At 44.8% G+C, this 18,225-nt stretch overlaps 1 protein-coding gene across 5 annotated transcripts in view; it reads right to left on the bottom strand.

Moving 5' to 3' along the window:
• The window catches only part of ncm (pre-mRNA-splicing factor nucampholin), a 110,195-nt gene that overhangs the window by 53,710 nt on the left and 38,260 nt on the right, over positions 1–18,225 (bottom strand). For all 5 annotated transcript variants that reach the window (XM_075677154.1, XM_075677132.1, XM_075677137.1 and 2 more), the window contains 4 exons: positions 16,631–16,759; positions 8,860–8,953; positions 8,655–8,783; positions 3,234–3,369 (listed from right to left, as the gene is read on the bottom strand). In XM_075677154.1, the coding sequence (XP_075533269.1) occupies positions 3,234–3,369; positions 8,655–8,783; positions 8,860–8,953; positions 16,631–16,759 (488 nt within the window). The remainder of the gene's footprint in view (positions 1–3,233; positions 3,370–8,654; positions 8,784–8,859; positions 8,954–16,630; positions 16,760–18,225) is intronic.

Genomic DNA, 18,225 nt, shown 5'->3' with positions numbered 1-18,225 from the left:
GCACATGAATGTCCATATGCTGGCCATGTGGCATATCTTGGAGATAATAATAATAAATAAACGTGTCATCTTCCATCGAACGCATGACGCCGGAGGGAGGGGACGGAGGGGGTGGCGGCGTTGTACTCTGGCAGTAACTGTGCACTGCGTGGCCGTGCGCACCTTATCTTGAAAACCACCTGCTTCGCGGGCTGTGTCTGGGTGCAACGGCGGCTCATACCTTTGGGCATGCTGCGCTCTCGCTGCCCAGTTTGTGTTGAAGCGATACAGAGCATGAAGGTCACCTCGCTCGCTGCTGCTGCTGCACTTCCTAACACCAGCATTTTGACAGCGAGTGTCCGCGGTCATCGAGTGTGATGTGTTCATGTTTGCCTGCGCGCGCCGACACCATACTTGTTAATTTAGATAGTAAGCTAATGTTTGCAAGAATCTATAGAAGATGACCTCATTTTCTATAGCTGTCTACATATTTGCTATCGCAATCGATGGTTCGCCTAGCAGGCAAAATAGTGCCCTTTTCTTTTTCGCAGAACGAATATACGTATCTTTCAGCACTTATGCTTTTAATCTCAGGACGTAATGCCCAGTTGCGTACACTAAACGTGGTTAGCCATGGCATCCAAAATTTACGGCACCGCAGAATGCAAAACGCTAATCTCAAGTGCTATGAGCCACGTGGATGAGTTGCTCTCGAAACGATCTGCACCAAGTGTGCTGGTGCTCATAACCACGCTATTATGGCCCGACATTCTTGCGATTTGTTAATAAGTGATTACTGACAAGATACTGTCCACCAGAAATGTTCTGGGCATTTGTGAAATTACTTTTACTGCTGAAACTTTAAAACGTCGAATCAACGAAATTCGCCATTTGATGAAATTTTTTTTGCTGCAAGTACAACTTCGTTAAATCGAGGTTCTACTGTATATATTTGCATGCCTGTAGCATAGAGGTTACGCAACTAGCCACATCTGTGCTCAAGGTGGCACTGGACAGAAATACTACAGTCAAACTTCAATATATCGAACACGGATATATCGAATTATTGTGTATGTCGAACACTTTCTATATCACCTCGAAAATCACATGCATTTTTAATTTCTTATATTGAACGGGGTCGCACGTAAAATGGATATATCGTACTCCGCCACCCCAGACCACGTGCGCTCTGTCAACAGGTGGTGAGCTTTCTCGCAACAGCCTCAAAGATAGCAGTGGCGCGATGGGCGTTCCTGACCACTGAGATCGCGCCGAGGGTGCCATCTGAACGTAGCGGCGTACGCACGTGGCAGCTTGGCTAGTTCGACAATGCAACGCCTCCTCTGGACAATGTCACGGACGCATTACATTTGCTGCACTGACTCCTCCTTGGTGCCGCGCTTTGCGCCTGTCGCGCCTCACGAGGACTGGCGGTTTGCGTCTACAAAGACGCGCGACAGCGTGCGCTCACTGGGCTCACTCATAGACGCTTTGGCAGACGCCACTTAATACTTTGTTAATGACAGTGTTTCAAAATGCTTCGATTGACAGACTTGGAGATCGCAGCAGAAGTAGCAGCCAAACGAAGACACTGCCGAGGTTGATCCCGCAAGCGTAGATGTTGCCTCACTCCCGACTTCAATTGGTGCTGTAGCTGCTTGGGCCCTTCTAGGCCACTACTGTGGCACCGGCTTATCGCTTGTGGATTGTTTAGACTATGTTGAGGACTCCATGTTTAAGCACGTGGCTGCCAATAAGAAGCAGGCTACACTGCTGCAGTACTTTCAGCCAAATAAATAAATACTTTGTGTGAAGCTTCAAGTGCGTATTGCCTGCGCCACAATAGGGGCGCGATCAGGGTTTGTTGTTCGAAGTGCACATTTGCCCTAGGTCGCTCCGACTTCGCGCGGCTGACGAAGTCGGCAGTGCCTAGGCTAATTGCGTGTGGTGCAATCGACCGTGTGGTTACGGCTGACAAAGTCGGCACGGCCTAGGCCAATTGAGCGCGGCGCAACCGAACACACGCTCCGAACAATGATCCCTGAATGCGCCCTTGGTTCAGTCATTGATTTGCAGAAGTTTTTGAAAAGTTTTTTAGCCAAATAAATAAATACTTTGTGTGAAGCTTCAAGTGCGTATTGCCTGCGCCACAATAGGGGCGCGATCAGGGTTTGTTGTTCGAAGTGCACATTTGCCCTAGGTCGCTCCGACTTCGCGCGGCTGACGAAGTCGGCAGTGCCTAGGCTAATTGCGTGTGGTGCAATCGACCGTGTGGTTACGGCTGACAAAGTCGGCACGGCCTAGGCCAATTGAGCGCGGCGCAACCGAACACACGCTCCGAACAATGATCCCTGAATGCGCCCTTGGTTCAGTCATTGATTTGCAGAAGTTTTTGAAAAGTTTTTTATGTGATTTGACATATAGAATTCTGGCTATATCGAACTATTCGCGATCACCGCACTGTTCGATATATTGAGGTTCGACTGTATTATCAATTCACTGCAGTCAGTGCGTTTCATCACACACACACACACACACACACACACACACACACACACACACACACACACACACACACACACACACACACACACACACACACAAAAACAGCCCAAGTCGCTCACGGTGAAGTGCCTGCCGTGTATATTTAATTGTGTGCAGCCAATTGCCTATCCACACTAACACGGTGATGGTGTGAAGGCATCACCTAAGGGAGCACACCATGGCAAGAATTTGAGATAGAACGAAATTAAATGTTGTGAGGTGACGGTGCAAGGTGAGCTACTCACCCAGCAGTAGAGGCTATTGCCTCAACCAGTATCCACAGGTGGCCTTCCCTCATATCAGAGCAGAGGGCCCATGAGAAATTTAAGTCATAACCCCTGCCTCCCCCCACCCACCTTATTTATCCTCCCTTCTTTGTTCACTACAGGCACATTTATAGAGGCAGTTTTGCGAGCTCTAGGTTTCGTGGGAATCCCGAAATTATTTGCAGTTATGCTGGCTACTTGTGCACTGCAGGATCTATGCAGGTGACATGGAAGTGCCATGTGCATGACATAACCTCTGCTGGCAGGCAGAGTCCTCTGAAGATGCAGACTTATGTTTTAATTTTCAGTTGTTTTCACTGCAGATTTGGTGTAATACTTTACAGGATGATTGTCACCATTGTGATCTTCGCATCAGATTTGTCTGTTTGCAATGCCCAAACATGGTGAGGGCCCCTTAATATTTTCTAGAGTTCAATAGCTAACCATGGATTCCTTTTGGTGTAAGCTCAGTCAGTTTCATGCCACATTCCTTTAGAAATGCCACGGCCACTTCCACTGAGTCATCAGTTGGGTTTCCAAGGAGGAGTGTCAAGATTTCCAGGGCCAATACTTCATGAGCCTGGAAAGAATTAAAAGTGAAGGAAAAAGAAATTGTAAAATACTGACACAAAGTTCAAAACAAATAGTACCACAGGGCAGTCTCAAACCACAATTGTTCAACCATTATGGGAATACAAATTTTTCTTATATAAGCACATGGAAACTTCAATGAGAAAGGATGCTCATTCTTTTCATTGTTTATTGACATGGAAGCAAAGGAGGGCTCTCACATCCCTCTTTGTGAAGCTCAGTGATGCCGGAACTTGTCGTTACTCCGACCCTTGTCGGGGCAGATTCTCCTCTCATTACTTTTCTCGCCTTGGGTGCACAACTACACCGGGCTGTGCAAACGTGTGCACGCTATAGTGATCCAACCAATGGATTCAATCACTGTATATACCATCGTAATACCGTTGCCCAAGTAATTGCATAAGAGTATTGTGCTCTAGCACTGAAATGAGTTTATAATGAACTCTGCAAGTTAGGCTGTGAGCCGGTCCTCCGTTATTTTTGCCGGATTTTCCGAAAATAAATCTGTGCATTCTATTGCACTGCAAGACTGCACAGGCGATGATGGACAGCACACTTTACGCACATCACGACCTATGGCTAGCCCATCTGCAGTTTATGAGAACAAACATGCATGCTGGTCGTGGCATTATAGGAATCGTTTTGCTTTATTGAACAAGTTTCAAGTAGCCCCGCACTGCGGAGATGTGACCAGCCAAGGTGTGCCGATGAAGAGGGCAGCAGAGGAGAACATCATTACGCGCTTAAGTACACCGACTGCGACCTCAGGTACATTGTTCTCACAGTAAGTGAACCTTCACATAAAGGAAGTTCTGCGGTGCCGAACAGTAAGCGCGTATGTGTGCGGCTAGTGCGCTGACCGAGCCTATGAGCGACCATCAGACATTTGATGACCATGCAGGTGTACGTTCTTCTGCCGAGGCATGTTCACTCTTGCATTGCATCTGCCAGCCTTAACTTCCCTCTGCCCCTAGAGCACACAAATAAGACATCTGCGGTAAGGAGGGCTCGTCCCTTAATTATTCACAGTAGCCATTTCTTTCTCATTCTTTCACATGGCTGTTTTACATGCCACAAATGTATCGTCTGCTGTGAAAAGCAGAAATGTTGGAGCTGTTATTGACCTGCAAGGCGTTTATTGCACATGTTCTGAAGCATAGTGGTTTCAGTCTGTGATGACACATTAGCATGAATCCACCAAACAAGGGAAACATATTCCCAGATCGTCCTTCATCCGTGGCGTCGTATGTGGTGTTCGGTATTGCATGTGTGCTCGTTTCACGCTAATTCCTTCCAGTTCCGTGTGTGGCCACAACAGCCGGGTGAGCATGGTCCAGATAACACAAGAGGAACAAAACACAAGGACTATCGCAATCCTGCACACATGCCACAGTACGAGAACTACGGGGCAGCACACGCATGAACACACACTACCATACTAAACCGCCATTGTGCCTCAACAACATGGCCACTACAGCTGAAAAATGCTACTTGACTTTCTCCACACTTTTCTCCTAGAGCGCAGAGGGGTAGGGCCTCTGTTTTTTTTTCCTTCCTCCATCTTTATTGAGGTTCACTTATGTTGTGTATGTGCCTTTGCAAAAACCAAGTAAGTAATTGCAGCAAATGGACTGATGCTTCATGCATAATTTTGCAACAGTGCCTCTCTTTTGCTTTGTAAAACAGAGATATGTAGAACAAATTATTTTGTGGCAGATTTTGAGGTCAAATATTTTGTTATTGTGCAATGCTTTAGCACTGATAAGCCTCAATTCTGCAACTGCAATCTCTCCCCTTAGAGAATTAGTTACAGGTTAATTAGAGAATATTAAATAATTCATGACAATCAGTAACAATTTCCTACATTAACCAGTGCAAATACAGTAGAACCTCGTTCATACGTTTTGGTAAAAAACGCAAAACATACTAACCGGGAAAACATGATTCGAAGTAGCTAAAAAAAATTGACAGACAACTATAGTTGACTTTAAAGTAAGGCAAAGCATTGCGCGAATCACTGTAGCACGAGGCATGAGACGCTGATGCACGTTGAGCTGGTGGGACTCCAAGGCCCAAGGCACAAGTTTTGTTTTCCTATTACTACGTAGCATTTTAAAGAGACTGACAACTGGCCAGAATGTATTGTGAGACCTTGCTAGGAATGAAATTACCATGATTTACAGTGAAAGAATCCAGCACACTTTTCGCGATTTAAGTAGGAATTATAATTTTAAATTGGCAAAGAAAGTCTAAAAACCAGTAAGTGGCGAGCCCTGGCGATGAAATCTTGGTACTTCGGATGTATTCTGCGAGATTAGAGTATGTGAGTCAACTGTTTATACAGCATAATTATTGTTTAAAATTGCAGTTGGTATAGTATGATTAGACACCCACGCTTCATTTTATGCTTTGGAAATCAAAAGCACACGCATGACTATGGCAACGCGCTGAACTGCATATCATGTGTAACAGCGCGTTTCCACATGAGACAGGCGGGCGAATATTGCAAAGAAGCTGATGTAGTGGGCGGCTATCATTTTCGATGGTGCAAGCCTCACGCCTTTTCTTGTTTACGTGGGATCTCGCGGCAAGAAAACGTTCCTACATAGAGTTTCATATTAGTATAACTAGAGGGAAATCTGACGCTGCGATCGTTCAACCGTCATGGGAATGATGGAAGTACAGGCTACGGATTGGCATTCTGTTGACTGGCAAACTAGTCTACAAGTATTTTTTGGCAGTTTTGGTTTCGCTCCAATCGCCATTGCTATAATCTGCAGTGGGACAGTGTAATGCAAAGCTATCTGCCTTTGTTCTGTTGCTCGAAGTGGCGATAGCGCTCTGGGTCAGCGGCTAGGACAATGTTTGTGTCGCGGTGTGGTGTTGAAGCCCTGGCCAAAAGTGACGGCATCGTAAAGGTTGAAAGAACATGTTTTGACCATTTAGACCTTGGTTTGTTGAGTGCGTTAGGTTGGCGCTGTAGTGTTACATGCTTTATGAAACTTGAGAATAAGAAAAAGAAGGCACTACTGATACAAGACATAGACAGTTGTACTTCTAGTGGCTTGACAATCAAATTTTATTGAGGGCTTCATTATGCATTGCTCATTTATGTGCTCATTGAAATGCTTGTTTTAGGACTTTGAGAACACAAACTTACTTGTGGTAGAAAAGGTTGCTGCTTCTTGGCTGTAGTCTAGTGTCGCAAAACGGGTAAGTGCAAAGCCATGCCGTAACGCTTCGGAAATGGTACGTCAACATAAAATTTATTCTAGTGTACTTCTAGTGGCTTGACAATCAAATTTTATTGAGGGCTTGATTATGCATTGCTCATTTATGTGCTCATTGAAATGCTTGTTTTAGGACTTTGAGAACACAAACTTACTTGTGGTAGGAAAGGTTGCTGCTCCTTGGCTGCAGTCTAGTGTCGCAAAACGGGTAAGTGCAAAGCCATGCCGTAACGCTTCGGAAACAGTACGTCAACATAAAATAAAATGAAGTATACTCGTAGGAGGCCTGAAGCATCCCTGCTAGCAGTGCAGCAGATGTGCTTAAAAGTACTTGAAGACGTGCAGCAATCGTGACAGCCGACACAGCCTTTCGAAAGAGCGAGAGAGTTTGCAAGTGTCTGTCGTCTGCGAGAAAAGTCTCACGTTTGCAGCGAGCAGTCGTCATAGCAAACGACACTTGCAGCATTCCTCAAGGCCGCAATACTTTCTCACAATACAAACTTTTTATTTCCATAAATACTTGAGTATTTTTATATAAGTACATGCTCAGTTGTTATTGCTGTTGTAAAAATAAATAAATAATTATTCTCTGGCGGTAAATCGGGAACAGAATTGCACAAGAATGCATACCCTGGTGTGTCCTGGTGTAAACCATAGTAAACCGTGCTTCAATCTCAAAGTCATACAAAGTTTATGTAACATATTGTGCATTATATAAGACACTGCAGAACTTATATAAGTTTAGGTAACGTGCTGTTCATAACACTGCAGGGTGTAACACTGCAGTCATAACACTGCAGTGTGTAACAGTGCAGTAAACTTCGTTTACTGCGCCGCAAGCAAACACCGCTAGTCAAAAGATCAAAGTCAATCCGAAAGCTGTACTTCCCATCATTTCCATGTACGTTGAGGCAACGCTCAGGAGAACCCCTGTAGACACTAGCGTCACATTTCCCTCTAGGATATTTATTTAGAAATGCTATGGTACCATGTAATCGCAGTCTGCAGCAGTGAATGGCGGAGCATTTAAAAGCATACAGTGGGCTTCCAACGGCACCACACGCTGTGAAACAGATAGGTGAAGATGCTTATCCCAATAGGTTTGGCGGCGATAGCTGTGAACGTAGCGTGTGACAACCTGGGAGGTGATTTGCTGGTATCGGAATAAGAAACTGAGTGCGTGCCCGGGTTTCGATGTGAAACGGTCGGGCAAGTATTGTAGTGAAGCTGCTGGGGTATGTGGCTACTGTTCTCAATCACACATGCCTCGAGCATTTTCTTGTTTACATATGATCTAACGGCTCAAAAAAGTATTACGTTTGGCGATGTATTGATCATTGGTGCCGAAAGATTGGGCTTTCCGGGAGTGTATGAATTAGAAAAAATAAGCGTAGCTCAATTGGATAATTTTTTTTTTGTGTTCTCGATCGCGAACGTTTACACCGGAAGGTTGTATGTTATGGGATCGTATCAATGAGGTGCTACTGTACTGTGTTGCAGATTTAAAAAAATGTCAGATAAAAAGTACTTTTATGAACTGGTTATTGTATGAGCCAAAAGTGTCCTCAAACCCAAAAGTCCTACCATGTCATGACACATCTGTTGCTACCACGAGGAGAAACTGCACGAAAGACAAAACGGTGTCAAGTACATCATCCTATAAAATAAGGATTCTAGCTCAAAATCACATGTCAATGCTTGTCTAACATGCAGCCAGCAAGGTGACGAACAAGATTGCTGAGCAGTATTCATCGCTGCAATGCTGCGACCTCTTAAAGCATAAAGACACTAAGAAGCAAATTAAGAAGGACTGAATCAGACGGTATGTTTAAGTGACAGTGCCTTCCGCTTAAAATGATACGTTAAAGAAAGAAAAGGTATTTATTGGCCTTCGTTTGCAATACGTTGTATCTTAATACTCTCTGCTTTCCTTGGCACAGGATGCTCATGAAAGCAACATTTTAAGCGAATAAACAATATACCTGTGCCACAAAAAGCCTGCACTTACTTGTTAATTGTAGCGAATAAAAGCCACAACACTCACCACTTGCTGGTTCAAAAGATGTGCAACGAAACGTACAGAAGCCATGCAAGTAAGTTTGTCATTTCGCCTGAATGACCGTCGGAACTGGATCACCAGTCTTTTCAGTATAAGCTCCCCTGTCTGGGGAAACTGAAAACCAATGTACATAGTTAGCAAATAGGCAGCCTGTAATTCACCGGAAAAACCTTAGAATAAGTAGGCTTACCCTAGTATTTATGACTGCCACCATTGCTGCATAAACATGCGTAAAGGTGGGTGATGCTGCCTGAGCAGTCATGATTGTGCGGCACAAAAGGCCCCTGCAGAAGCACATCAATGTTGCAATAATGAGGTCATAAGACACACTGGCAACTTTAATCATTATGTACAGTTGCGTGCAATATGAGCTGCAATGCAGTGCCCATGTTCAAACAAATACCAATACTGTACAGCGGCACCGACATACGAATAACTGGAGGACTAAACACCCTAACAATTACTGGTATTTATTACACCAAGTTTTCGTATGGAGGCGCCGTCGTTCAGTCTCGAGGCTCTTTTCAGCACGTGCATCGTGTTGCAGCTCATATTGCATGCAACTGTATCTTGATGACGGCAACAAGCATGCTGCTTTAAAAGGCCCCTCACCAGGCCCCATTGCAAATTTTTGTTGCCATCTTGGGCGCACTTTACCGAAATAATTTTTCAAATCAGTTCATTTTTGGAGGCAGTACAAGAAATTGAACCGTCTTGCTACCATGCCACTAGGAGGCAAATGTGACTGTGAACAAAGACACTCTACCCCTTTGCCTAGACTAGCATCTACAAGTGATGTTCCTTTCATACTTTCTACCATACCGGAACCACTCCACATCCACATGATGAGCCTGACCTCCCTTTCTTTTCTTTTTTTTCTTCGCTTCCTTTTTTTTACTGTGTGGCGCACTTCTAAGGGCCATATTGCGCATTCCACATTGGATGATTAACCAAAGTAACGTGCCATGGCTAGTGATGTCGCAAGAAGTGCATCCTGCTTAGAGGCATTTGTGCATGTGACATTGATTCTCTCCCTCGTAGTGAGACTCCCTCGAGAGGAAGGGTGCATGGCCTACTTGAAATTTCAAGTGTTTCTGTACAACACAGCAGTTTCATACTTTGCAGAAACGATCGCCACGACATGATCTACGCGTTGTTCTTGTTTGCAATGCCCAAACCTGGTGAGGATTCCTTGAACAGCCAGAAACCTCCTCATGCAAACATTATTTAAGGCACCTCAGGTCAGCCTTGCTCAGAAACAAATATGAAAAATAGATGATTCCCTGCAATAAATTCATGGTCGCCGTCACTGGTAACATTTCATCACACCCATTGAGAAGAAATCCAAAGAAAATGGGCTTGGGGGAAGATAATAGGCTAGAAGTGATGAACAGTGGACTGTGCGCTAAAAAATGAAACTTCAGACTTGAGCTAATGTTTCGAGAAAGGCTGATCACTATTGGGAAGAAATATTTATGTGCCAAAAGTGCCACAAAACTACAGTTTTTTAGAAACTGAATGGGAAATTTCTTTTAAGCAATGGGTACTTTCTAGTTCAAAAAAAAGTAGGAAGTCAAGCTGTAGCACCTACTTGCCTATCGCAGTACTGATACTAATATTTGATAAAACAAGTCCTCTGGAAGACCCCCCCAACCCCACCCCCACCCCCGCCACTGATCCGTTTTCCTTTATACCCTTGTTCATCATTGACATTTCCTGTTTTGGGCTGAGCCAAATGCTGCATTTAACGTGGGTTCGACAAAGTTTGATATTTGCAATTGTCTCCAAGACGTGTCTGAGGCTGCATGTATCACATACACGTCACACCATGTATTAAGTATGTGGCAATATATCTTTGTGGTAACCACACTGGACTGTCAACCATATCTGGGCACTATGTATAGCCTAGGTTCAAGACATGCCATAAGGAAGTAAATTTTCTTTTCCCTTTTACTTGTTTTCTTGTCAAAGGGGCTCTGAAACACTTCTTAAACCGGATAAGAAAACAATGCCAATCAGCTGTAGAAGCTGCTGTGAATATGTGAGCCAAATATTATTACACTGCATGCAGCAGGAAATTTACAATTTTATGTCAGAAACAGTGAAAAATCGCGTTCTCTCATTTTAGCAAACTGAAAAAGAAAAAAGATTTCAGCTTTGCACTGCACCTGCTGTATGTGGTCTTTGATGGCAGCGGCATGCTGTGTACAGTCAAATCTCGTTACTATGAACCCCACATTAACAAATTTCTCAAATTTACAAATATTTTAAATATACCCACCAGATTGCCCATATTTTCAATGTAAAAATATTACAGAACTACGAATTTCAATACAGTGCATATTTCAGAATAACACACGTAATTTATTTTCCCCTTTATAACCGAGGTACATCAGTATTACGAATTCGGCTAAAAGTTACAGCGCTGCAACTCTTGCATGAAACAAAAACTGCGAGTGAAGTAGCTATCATCATCTTGAGTGCCAACTGCTTCACCGCAAACTTCACGATGAAGGTTTGGCGATGTTCACGCGAGATCCAATGATGAATGCAGTTAGTGAGGGCACCAAGAAGCAACAGCAGTTTTCACTGCAGGACAAAGTGGACGTATTGCAGGAAATTGACGCAGGGAAAAAGCAAATCGACGTGTGCAGACAGCGTGGCATTTTCCTATCGACCATCGCAACCATCTTGAAAGATAGAGACAAGACTGTCAAGCTTCACCGGGAATCGCAACTCGCTCCTACAAGGAAACGGCTGTGACTGGAAAACTTTCAAAATGTGGACCAAGCTGTTCTCACATAGTTCATAGATGCCAGACTGCAAAACGTTCCTGTGTGTGGCACCCAATGCTTAAAAAAAAGAAAGAAAAAGAAAAAGAAAAAAAATGCGAATTTGCCGATGCACTTGAAATAACTGGGTTTGAAATCAGTGCGGGTTGGCTTTTTCGTTTCCGCCAAAGGAACGGAATAACTTGGCAGGTAGTCTCGGGCGAGGGAAAGGCTGCCGACAGAGAAGGCGCGAATTCCTGGCGCAATGATCGTTTTCTAGTGGTGGCTGAATCGTACTCTGCAGACGATGTTTCCAACATGGATGAGACCGCCCGTTTTTAACAGCTCCTGCCAGACAGGATGATGCACTTCAGTGGGCAGCAGTGCAAAGGAGAGAGGAAGTCACATCTTCGCGTGACAGTCCTGCTCTGCTGCAATGCAATAGGCACGAAGAAAATTTAACCGCTCGTCATCGGCATGTATGCGAAGTGTCGCTGCATGAAAAGGGCCATGTCATTACCGTACGACTACCACGCCAACAAATGAGCCTGGATGACCAGAGACCACTTTTGAGACTGGCTCATCAAACTCGACGACCAAATGAGGGGGGATGACTGAAGAATTCTACTGGTTGTCGACAACTTCTCTGCTCACATTGTGAATGTTCGCTTGGAGTTTCTGCCGCTAAACATGTCCTTGCTGCAACCCCTAGACCAGGGCATTATAAAGAGTGTGAAAGCAGAATTTCGTAAGCATCTTGTGCAGTGGTTGATTATCAACCTCTGCCTAAAGCAGCCGACTGCAATTACAGTCGACTCCCGATAATTCGAAGCCGCTTAATTGGAATTTTTGGTTAATTAGAAGTGAAGTGCTGGTCCCGTCAGTTTTGCATGTAATCCTATAGAAGAAATCGCTCGATAATTCGAAGTCCTCATCCAGTAATATTGTTTAATTGGAAGTTAATTTTCAGCCGGGATCCTCGAGGTGACCGTCATTCTTTGGTAGAATGTGCAATTTTTCAAGTGTTGCAACAGTTCCGTGCTCCGCGCTGGTGTCATCGCCACCGCAGCCGCCCGCAACGCCACCCTTCTTGGAGCGGCGCGATTATTCATTGCTATGGCTGCCGTGGCCTCCGCGATCAACTCCGGCGGGAGGCGAAGCGGCTTCCGCCGGAGCTGATCGCGGAGGCCACGCGGGTGCCATAGATGCACGCAGCGCTGCATACTGGCAGTGGCGAGATTGTGCGAGATTAGTCTTGCAGCGTGCGCAGCGTATGTCGAGGCGTTTGTTGGTCGAGCGCCTTTGTGCGGGAAGCTCATAGGCTAGTTTGTTCCACGGGGTACCTAGTCGCGCAGTTTATAGCCATGGCAAACCATGGCTCTTATCGCACGCTCGACCTGGCAACGAAAGTCGAGGTTTTGAAGGAAGTTGAGAAGGGAAGTGCCAACAAACAAGACATAGCGCGGAAGTACGGGGTCAAGCCGAACACGCTGTCAAACTACATCAAGAACAAGCGCACAATAATGGATGCATTTGAGAACGACAAGTTCAAGTCTTCTCGGAAGCGAATGCGCACCGGCGCTTACCCAGAGTTGGAGAAGGCTCTGCTGGTTTGGATTAGGGAGGCCAGGAGCAACAAACTTCCTCTCAGCGGAGACATCGTTGCGATGAAAGCCCGAACGCTTGCAGCAATGTTGGGGATCGATGACTTCGTTTCGTCAGATGGATGGCTGACGCGCTTTAAAGATCGCCATGACCTGGTTTTCAAGAGCGTGTGTGGTGAAAAGGCGTCCGTTAACCAGGAAACATGCGCCACGTGGAAGGACGGAAAGCTGCGTGAATATCTCGCCGAATACAGACCGGAAGACATTTTCAATGCAGATGAGACTGCACTCTTCTATCGGCTTCTACCAGAGAAGACCCTGACATTCAAGGACGACGACTGTGCTGGGGGCAAACGCAGCAAGGAGAGAGTGTCGGTGCTGATCGCGGCAAACATGACTGGCACGGAACGATGACGGTTACTTGTGATCGGGAAAGCCGCGAAGCCGAGATGTTTTAAAGGCGTGAAGACGCTGCCTGTGGACTATGAGGCGAACAAAAAAGCGTGGATGACGGCCGAAATCTTCAAGAGCTGGATAAGCAAATTGGACCGCAAGTTTGCTGCTTCGGACTGCAAGGTGTTGTTCCTTGTCGATCACTGCAGTGCTCACGTGAATGTGCCAGCCTTGAGTGCAATACGCCTCGCATTTTTGCCTGCAAACACAACGGCTGTTTTGCAGCCAATGGACCAAGGCATCATCAAGAAGGTTAAAGTCCTGTACAGGCGGCACCTCCTCGAGCGCATGATTTTGTGTATGGATAGCTCCACAAAGTACGAGGTGAGCCTGCTTAGTGCCATCCACATGATGGCGCGAGCATGGGATCGTGTGAAGCAAGAAACAATCGCAAACTGCTTCAGGGCTTGCGGTTTTGTGGCAGCTTCTTCGGAGGATGCCTCTGAAATTTCAGTGGAGGAAGCGTCAACAAGTGAGCTTGACAGCACTGATTTTGGTGAAGCTCTCGGGGACGTCAATTTTGAAGATTACGTCGCCGTAGACAAGGCGGTCGAAACGTGCGGTGCGCTGACGGATAGTGAAATTGTAGAGACTATTCGGCCCCAGGAAGCGACCCAGGAAAGCGACGATGACGTTGAAGGCGAGCCGCAACCTAAGGCTGCCGATGTAGCTGCGGGCCTTGCTCTCGCGGAGCGCTTCTTTGCCGCTGAAGGTAACGCGGAAGAAGCGTTCTGCCACATCTACAGCCTGCAGAACTTGCTTTCAGCAGCGCGATTCGGCAAGAAGAAGCAAAGCAAGATGACCGACTATTTTTCTTAGAGAAAATACTCGATTTCGCCACAAATAAAGTGCCGTTTTTTGTGTTTTGTGCTTAATTAGAAGTTTGTTTAATTCGAAGTTTTTTGCGGTCCCCGTGAACTTCGTATTAACGAGAGTCGACTGTAATATTCATCAGGCAGCTAAAATGTTCAAAGGAGCTTGGTAGAACTTGAAGGTGTCCACCATTAGCAACTGCTGGCGAAAAGCAGTGCTAGTCAAAGCGCCTATGCAGCTTGAAGATGACCTGGACGTGACCAACAACAACCCAGGAGACTTGTGGACCGAGGCTGCGGAACTGCTGCCCACAGTCTGTTCCTTCGATGACAACCGTATTTACTCGCATAATGATCACAGTTTTTTGTCAAAAAAATTGACGCAAATTCAGGGATGCGATCATTACGCGGGTAAAATTTCATGCAAAAAGAAAACAAAAATTTTTATCCCGCGTTTGCTGCAGGATGACAACAGGTCAACAAATAGGCGGCTGCCGCTGTATGTAGTGCGGGACACCAAAACAAAAATGGTGGCCAGTGGAGCAAGCCGAACGCAACGAACGTGATTTTTTTTCTTCCTGTCAGTATATTATGTGCACTGAAACAGTTTCTTCCGTATCAGTAATGAATAATGTCGTTAATATCGGCAAGTTTGCGGCAATAACGTAGCCATGTCCACTTTGAGGGGAAAGAAACAGATGGGTGCGCTTAGCTGCCAGTGACATAGAAACACATGGTGGGCTTGTTGCGGAAACTGCGGCATTTGTCTTCACTACTATCTTAATACGGCACATTTCTGCTAAGGGTGGGCGAATATCTTAGCTGTGTTACAAGTGTCGGCGTATGAATAGGGTACACTTCTAACTTATCAGTGTAAACGTGGCTACTATCGTTACTGCTCACGATTTGTTGTGTGCCCATGAGTACAGATGAGAAGAATCGAAAGACGCCTTTGTTGTTGCTGTTGACCACAACCATTATAAAGCCTCCATATAAAGGCCAGTTTGGTTGTAGCTTTATTTTTATTTTTTTTGTCATGGAAGTGCGGAAAAATGATGAAGGGAATGAAATGGGGCATCTGCTCCCGTGAATGTTTGGTGCGTGCAGACCGCTTGGTTTGTGTTGAAGACTCGTTCGCGTAGCATTCGGCAGATGGTAAGCACAATCATTATTAGCTAGACTTGGCACATGACATGTCGCTGCGGCAAGTTCGGGGTGCGATCATTACACGGGAAATAAAAAAAATTCGAATTTTGACGACAAAATTCAGGGGTGCGATCATTACGCGAGTGCGATCATTATGCAAGTAAATTCGGTATCTGGAGAGCGACAGCGCAGCACTAATGGCAGCAGACCTGATAACCAAAGAGACTGTTAACTGCGTTCGCAATGTCTTCAGTGACAATGATGACCCGAAGGAAGACTGTGAGTCACAGAACACAGAAGATGAGACCGCGTCGAACATTGATGTTTTAGTGCACATGAACAAAGTCCGCACATTCGTCGCTCAGCGCAATGACATACCCGATGAGGTATGGCACAAAATGGAAGATGTAGACGTATTCCTAATCGGTCGTGCATGCTGCACGCTCCTGAAGAAAATAATTGATTTCTTCAAATAGAGCAGCTTTGAAGTGAGTGAAACAGTTATTTGAGAGTATGCTTGTCTGCACACGTGTCTACAGCCAAGGTACGTCACTTTCATTTCTAGGTTTGTCCACTGCCTTACAACCGCAAATTTTTCCTTACAACGATATTTCAAAATAACGAACGATTTTCGGCGATCCCATGCGATTCATTATATCGAGGTTTGACTGTAGCACAGTCTACAGTGGCGGCCACGGGGAGCCACAAGCCCTTTTGCTGCCTCAACACTGAACCTTTGAGCAGGGCTTTTAGCTTCTCCACTGTGTAGCTTCCAGCACGCCAGCGGAGACAAAAAGACAGAGAAGTCAGGTATTGGTGCCAATACCCGATTTACTCCACTTAGTTGACAGATTTGAAAAATATTTGGGGCACAATATTTTGAAGACGACATCTCTTATCAGAGAGGCCATTTTATGATTAGTTTGAAAAGTGTTTCAGGCCTCCTTTAATGGATGAATGAATTTTGTTGTTTCGTAGATTTCCTCCACAGCAATGCTAATAATGGGATGAAGGAGGGCACTTCATCCTCCATAACATTTTTCAATATGTTTTTTGCATGCAAGATTATGACGTTTTAGCTTCTGTTATCTTGTAATTTTGTAATACCCCTGCCAATGCACCAATTGTGGCTGCAGTATATAAAGGAGGGGAGCGGAGAAAGAAATAATGCATACCTGCCACGGACAAGGTTTTCCCGCATCAGCTCCTTGATTATGACATCTATGTTTCCCACATTTGCTTTGTTTACCAAGCCGTTAATGCTCTTTTTCAGAGCTTCCCAAGCAATGCGCTGGTATTCCACACTGAAAACAAAGAATTAAGAATAAAAATCAAACATGCGCAACCGAGGAGGCATACAAATTTCTTAAATATTTCCTTCAAAACATGGAACAGCAGCGCTACTTAAAGTCTAAAGCAACAGACTAAACGCACTTATGTTACTGGGTCTTTTCATGTCCGTGTATTTTTTATGGTCCCATTTTCTTGAATTTACTTGTACAAATTCGCCAAAATGTCAGTTCTCTCAGACTAAAGCAACTTTGTGCACTCTAAAATGAAAAGGGCGAATATAATATAGTAAGAAATGCCCAGAAGAGTTTACTACTTAAAAGGAACTTGTCATGAATAAAAATGTAACTAAAGCTGCTGACTACAAAACATAATAGAAAGACACCCATGGGAATACAATACAGTTATCTCCCATTAAGCACTCCATTTCTGATGCTGCTATAGACTTATTTCATGCCACAGACAAAATGAGTGCAAGCCACGACTTTGAAACTCTTTGCAGGATGCCTTGCATTCCAGTGGTATTAACCCTTTGAATGTCATGCCCAAATATACTTCTCTGGGTACTAATGCACACCTGTGGTTGAGCCTCGGTAAAGCAGTATCACACTCCCTGCCTTTCTCAAGATAATTTACAAATGTAAAAAATCCATAGACTGTTGCACCATCCACACAGAAAACAGATGGCACGAAAAAACTTATCCGTTGGCATTGCTCGCGTCTTGTTTTCTGACATGGTGGATGGGCATAAAAAACCTATGCATTTCTTTTAATCATGCAGAAATTCAAGAACTGCTTGTAAACTCTCATGTTGATTACGAGGCGTCTTAAAGTGACAATGACAGCAATGAAACGGCCATGTTGCCTGTGAAACACTAATTATCCGAATTAAAATAATTAACTACTACCTCTTATTATTTGTTTAAGTTTTCAGGTTTAGAAGCTTTGTAAATATTCAAGAATATATTGCTATTAAATGTCATTTCAATTTAAAGCTTGCTAATGTGTTCATCATCCTCATCATCAGCCTGGTTACGCCCACTGCAGGGCAAAGGCCTCTCCCATACTTCTCCAACAACCCCGGTCATGTACTAATTGTGGCCATGTCGTCCCTGCAAACTTCTTAATCTCATCCGCCCACCCAACTTTCTGCCGCCCCCTGCTACGCTTCCCTTCTCTTGGAATCCAGTCCGTAACCCTAAATGACCATCGGTTACCTTCCCTCCTCATTACATGTCCTGCCCATGCCCCCCCCCCCCCCCATTTCATTTTCTTGATTTCAACTAAGATGTCATTAACTCGCGTTTGTTCCTTCACCCAATCTGCTCTTTTCTTATCCTTTAACTTTAACAACGTTACACCCATCATTCTTCTTTTCATAGCTTGTTGCGTCGTCCTCAATTTAAGCAGAACCCTTTTCGTAAGCCTCCAGGTTTCTGCCCCATAGGTGAGTACTGGTAAGACGCAGCTGTTATACACT

Source organism: Dermacentor variabilis, chromosome 1 (genome assembly GCF_050947875.1).
Source record: "Dermacentor variabilis isolate Ectoservices chromosome 1, ASM5094787v1, whole genome shotgun sequence".
NCBI lineage: Eukaryota > Metazoa > Arthropoda > Arachnida > Ixodida > Ixodidae > Dermacentor > Dermacentor variabilis.
This window is presented reverse-complemented; position numbering and strand designations above follow the sequence as displayed.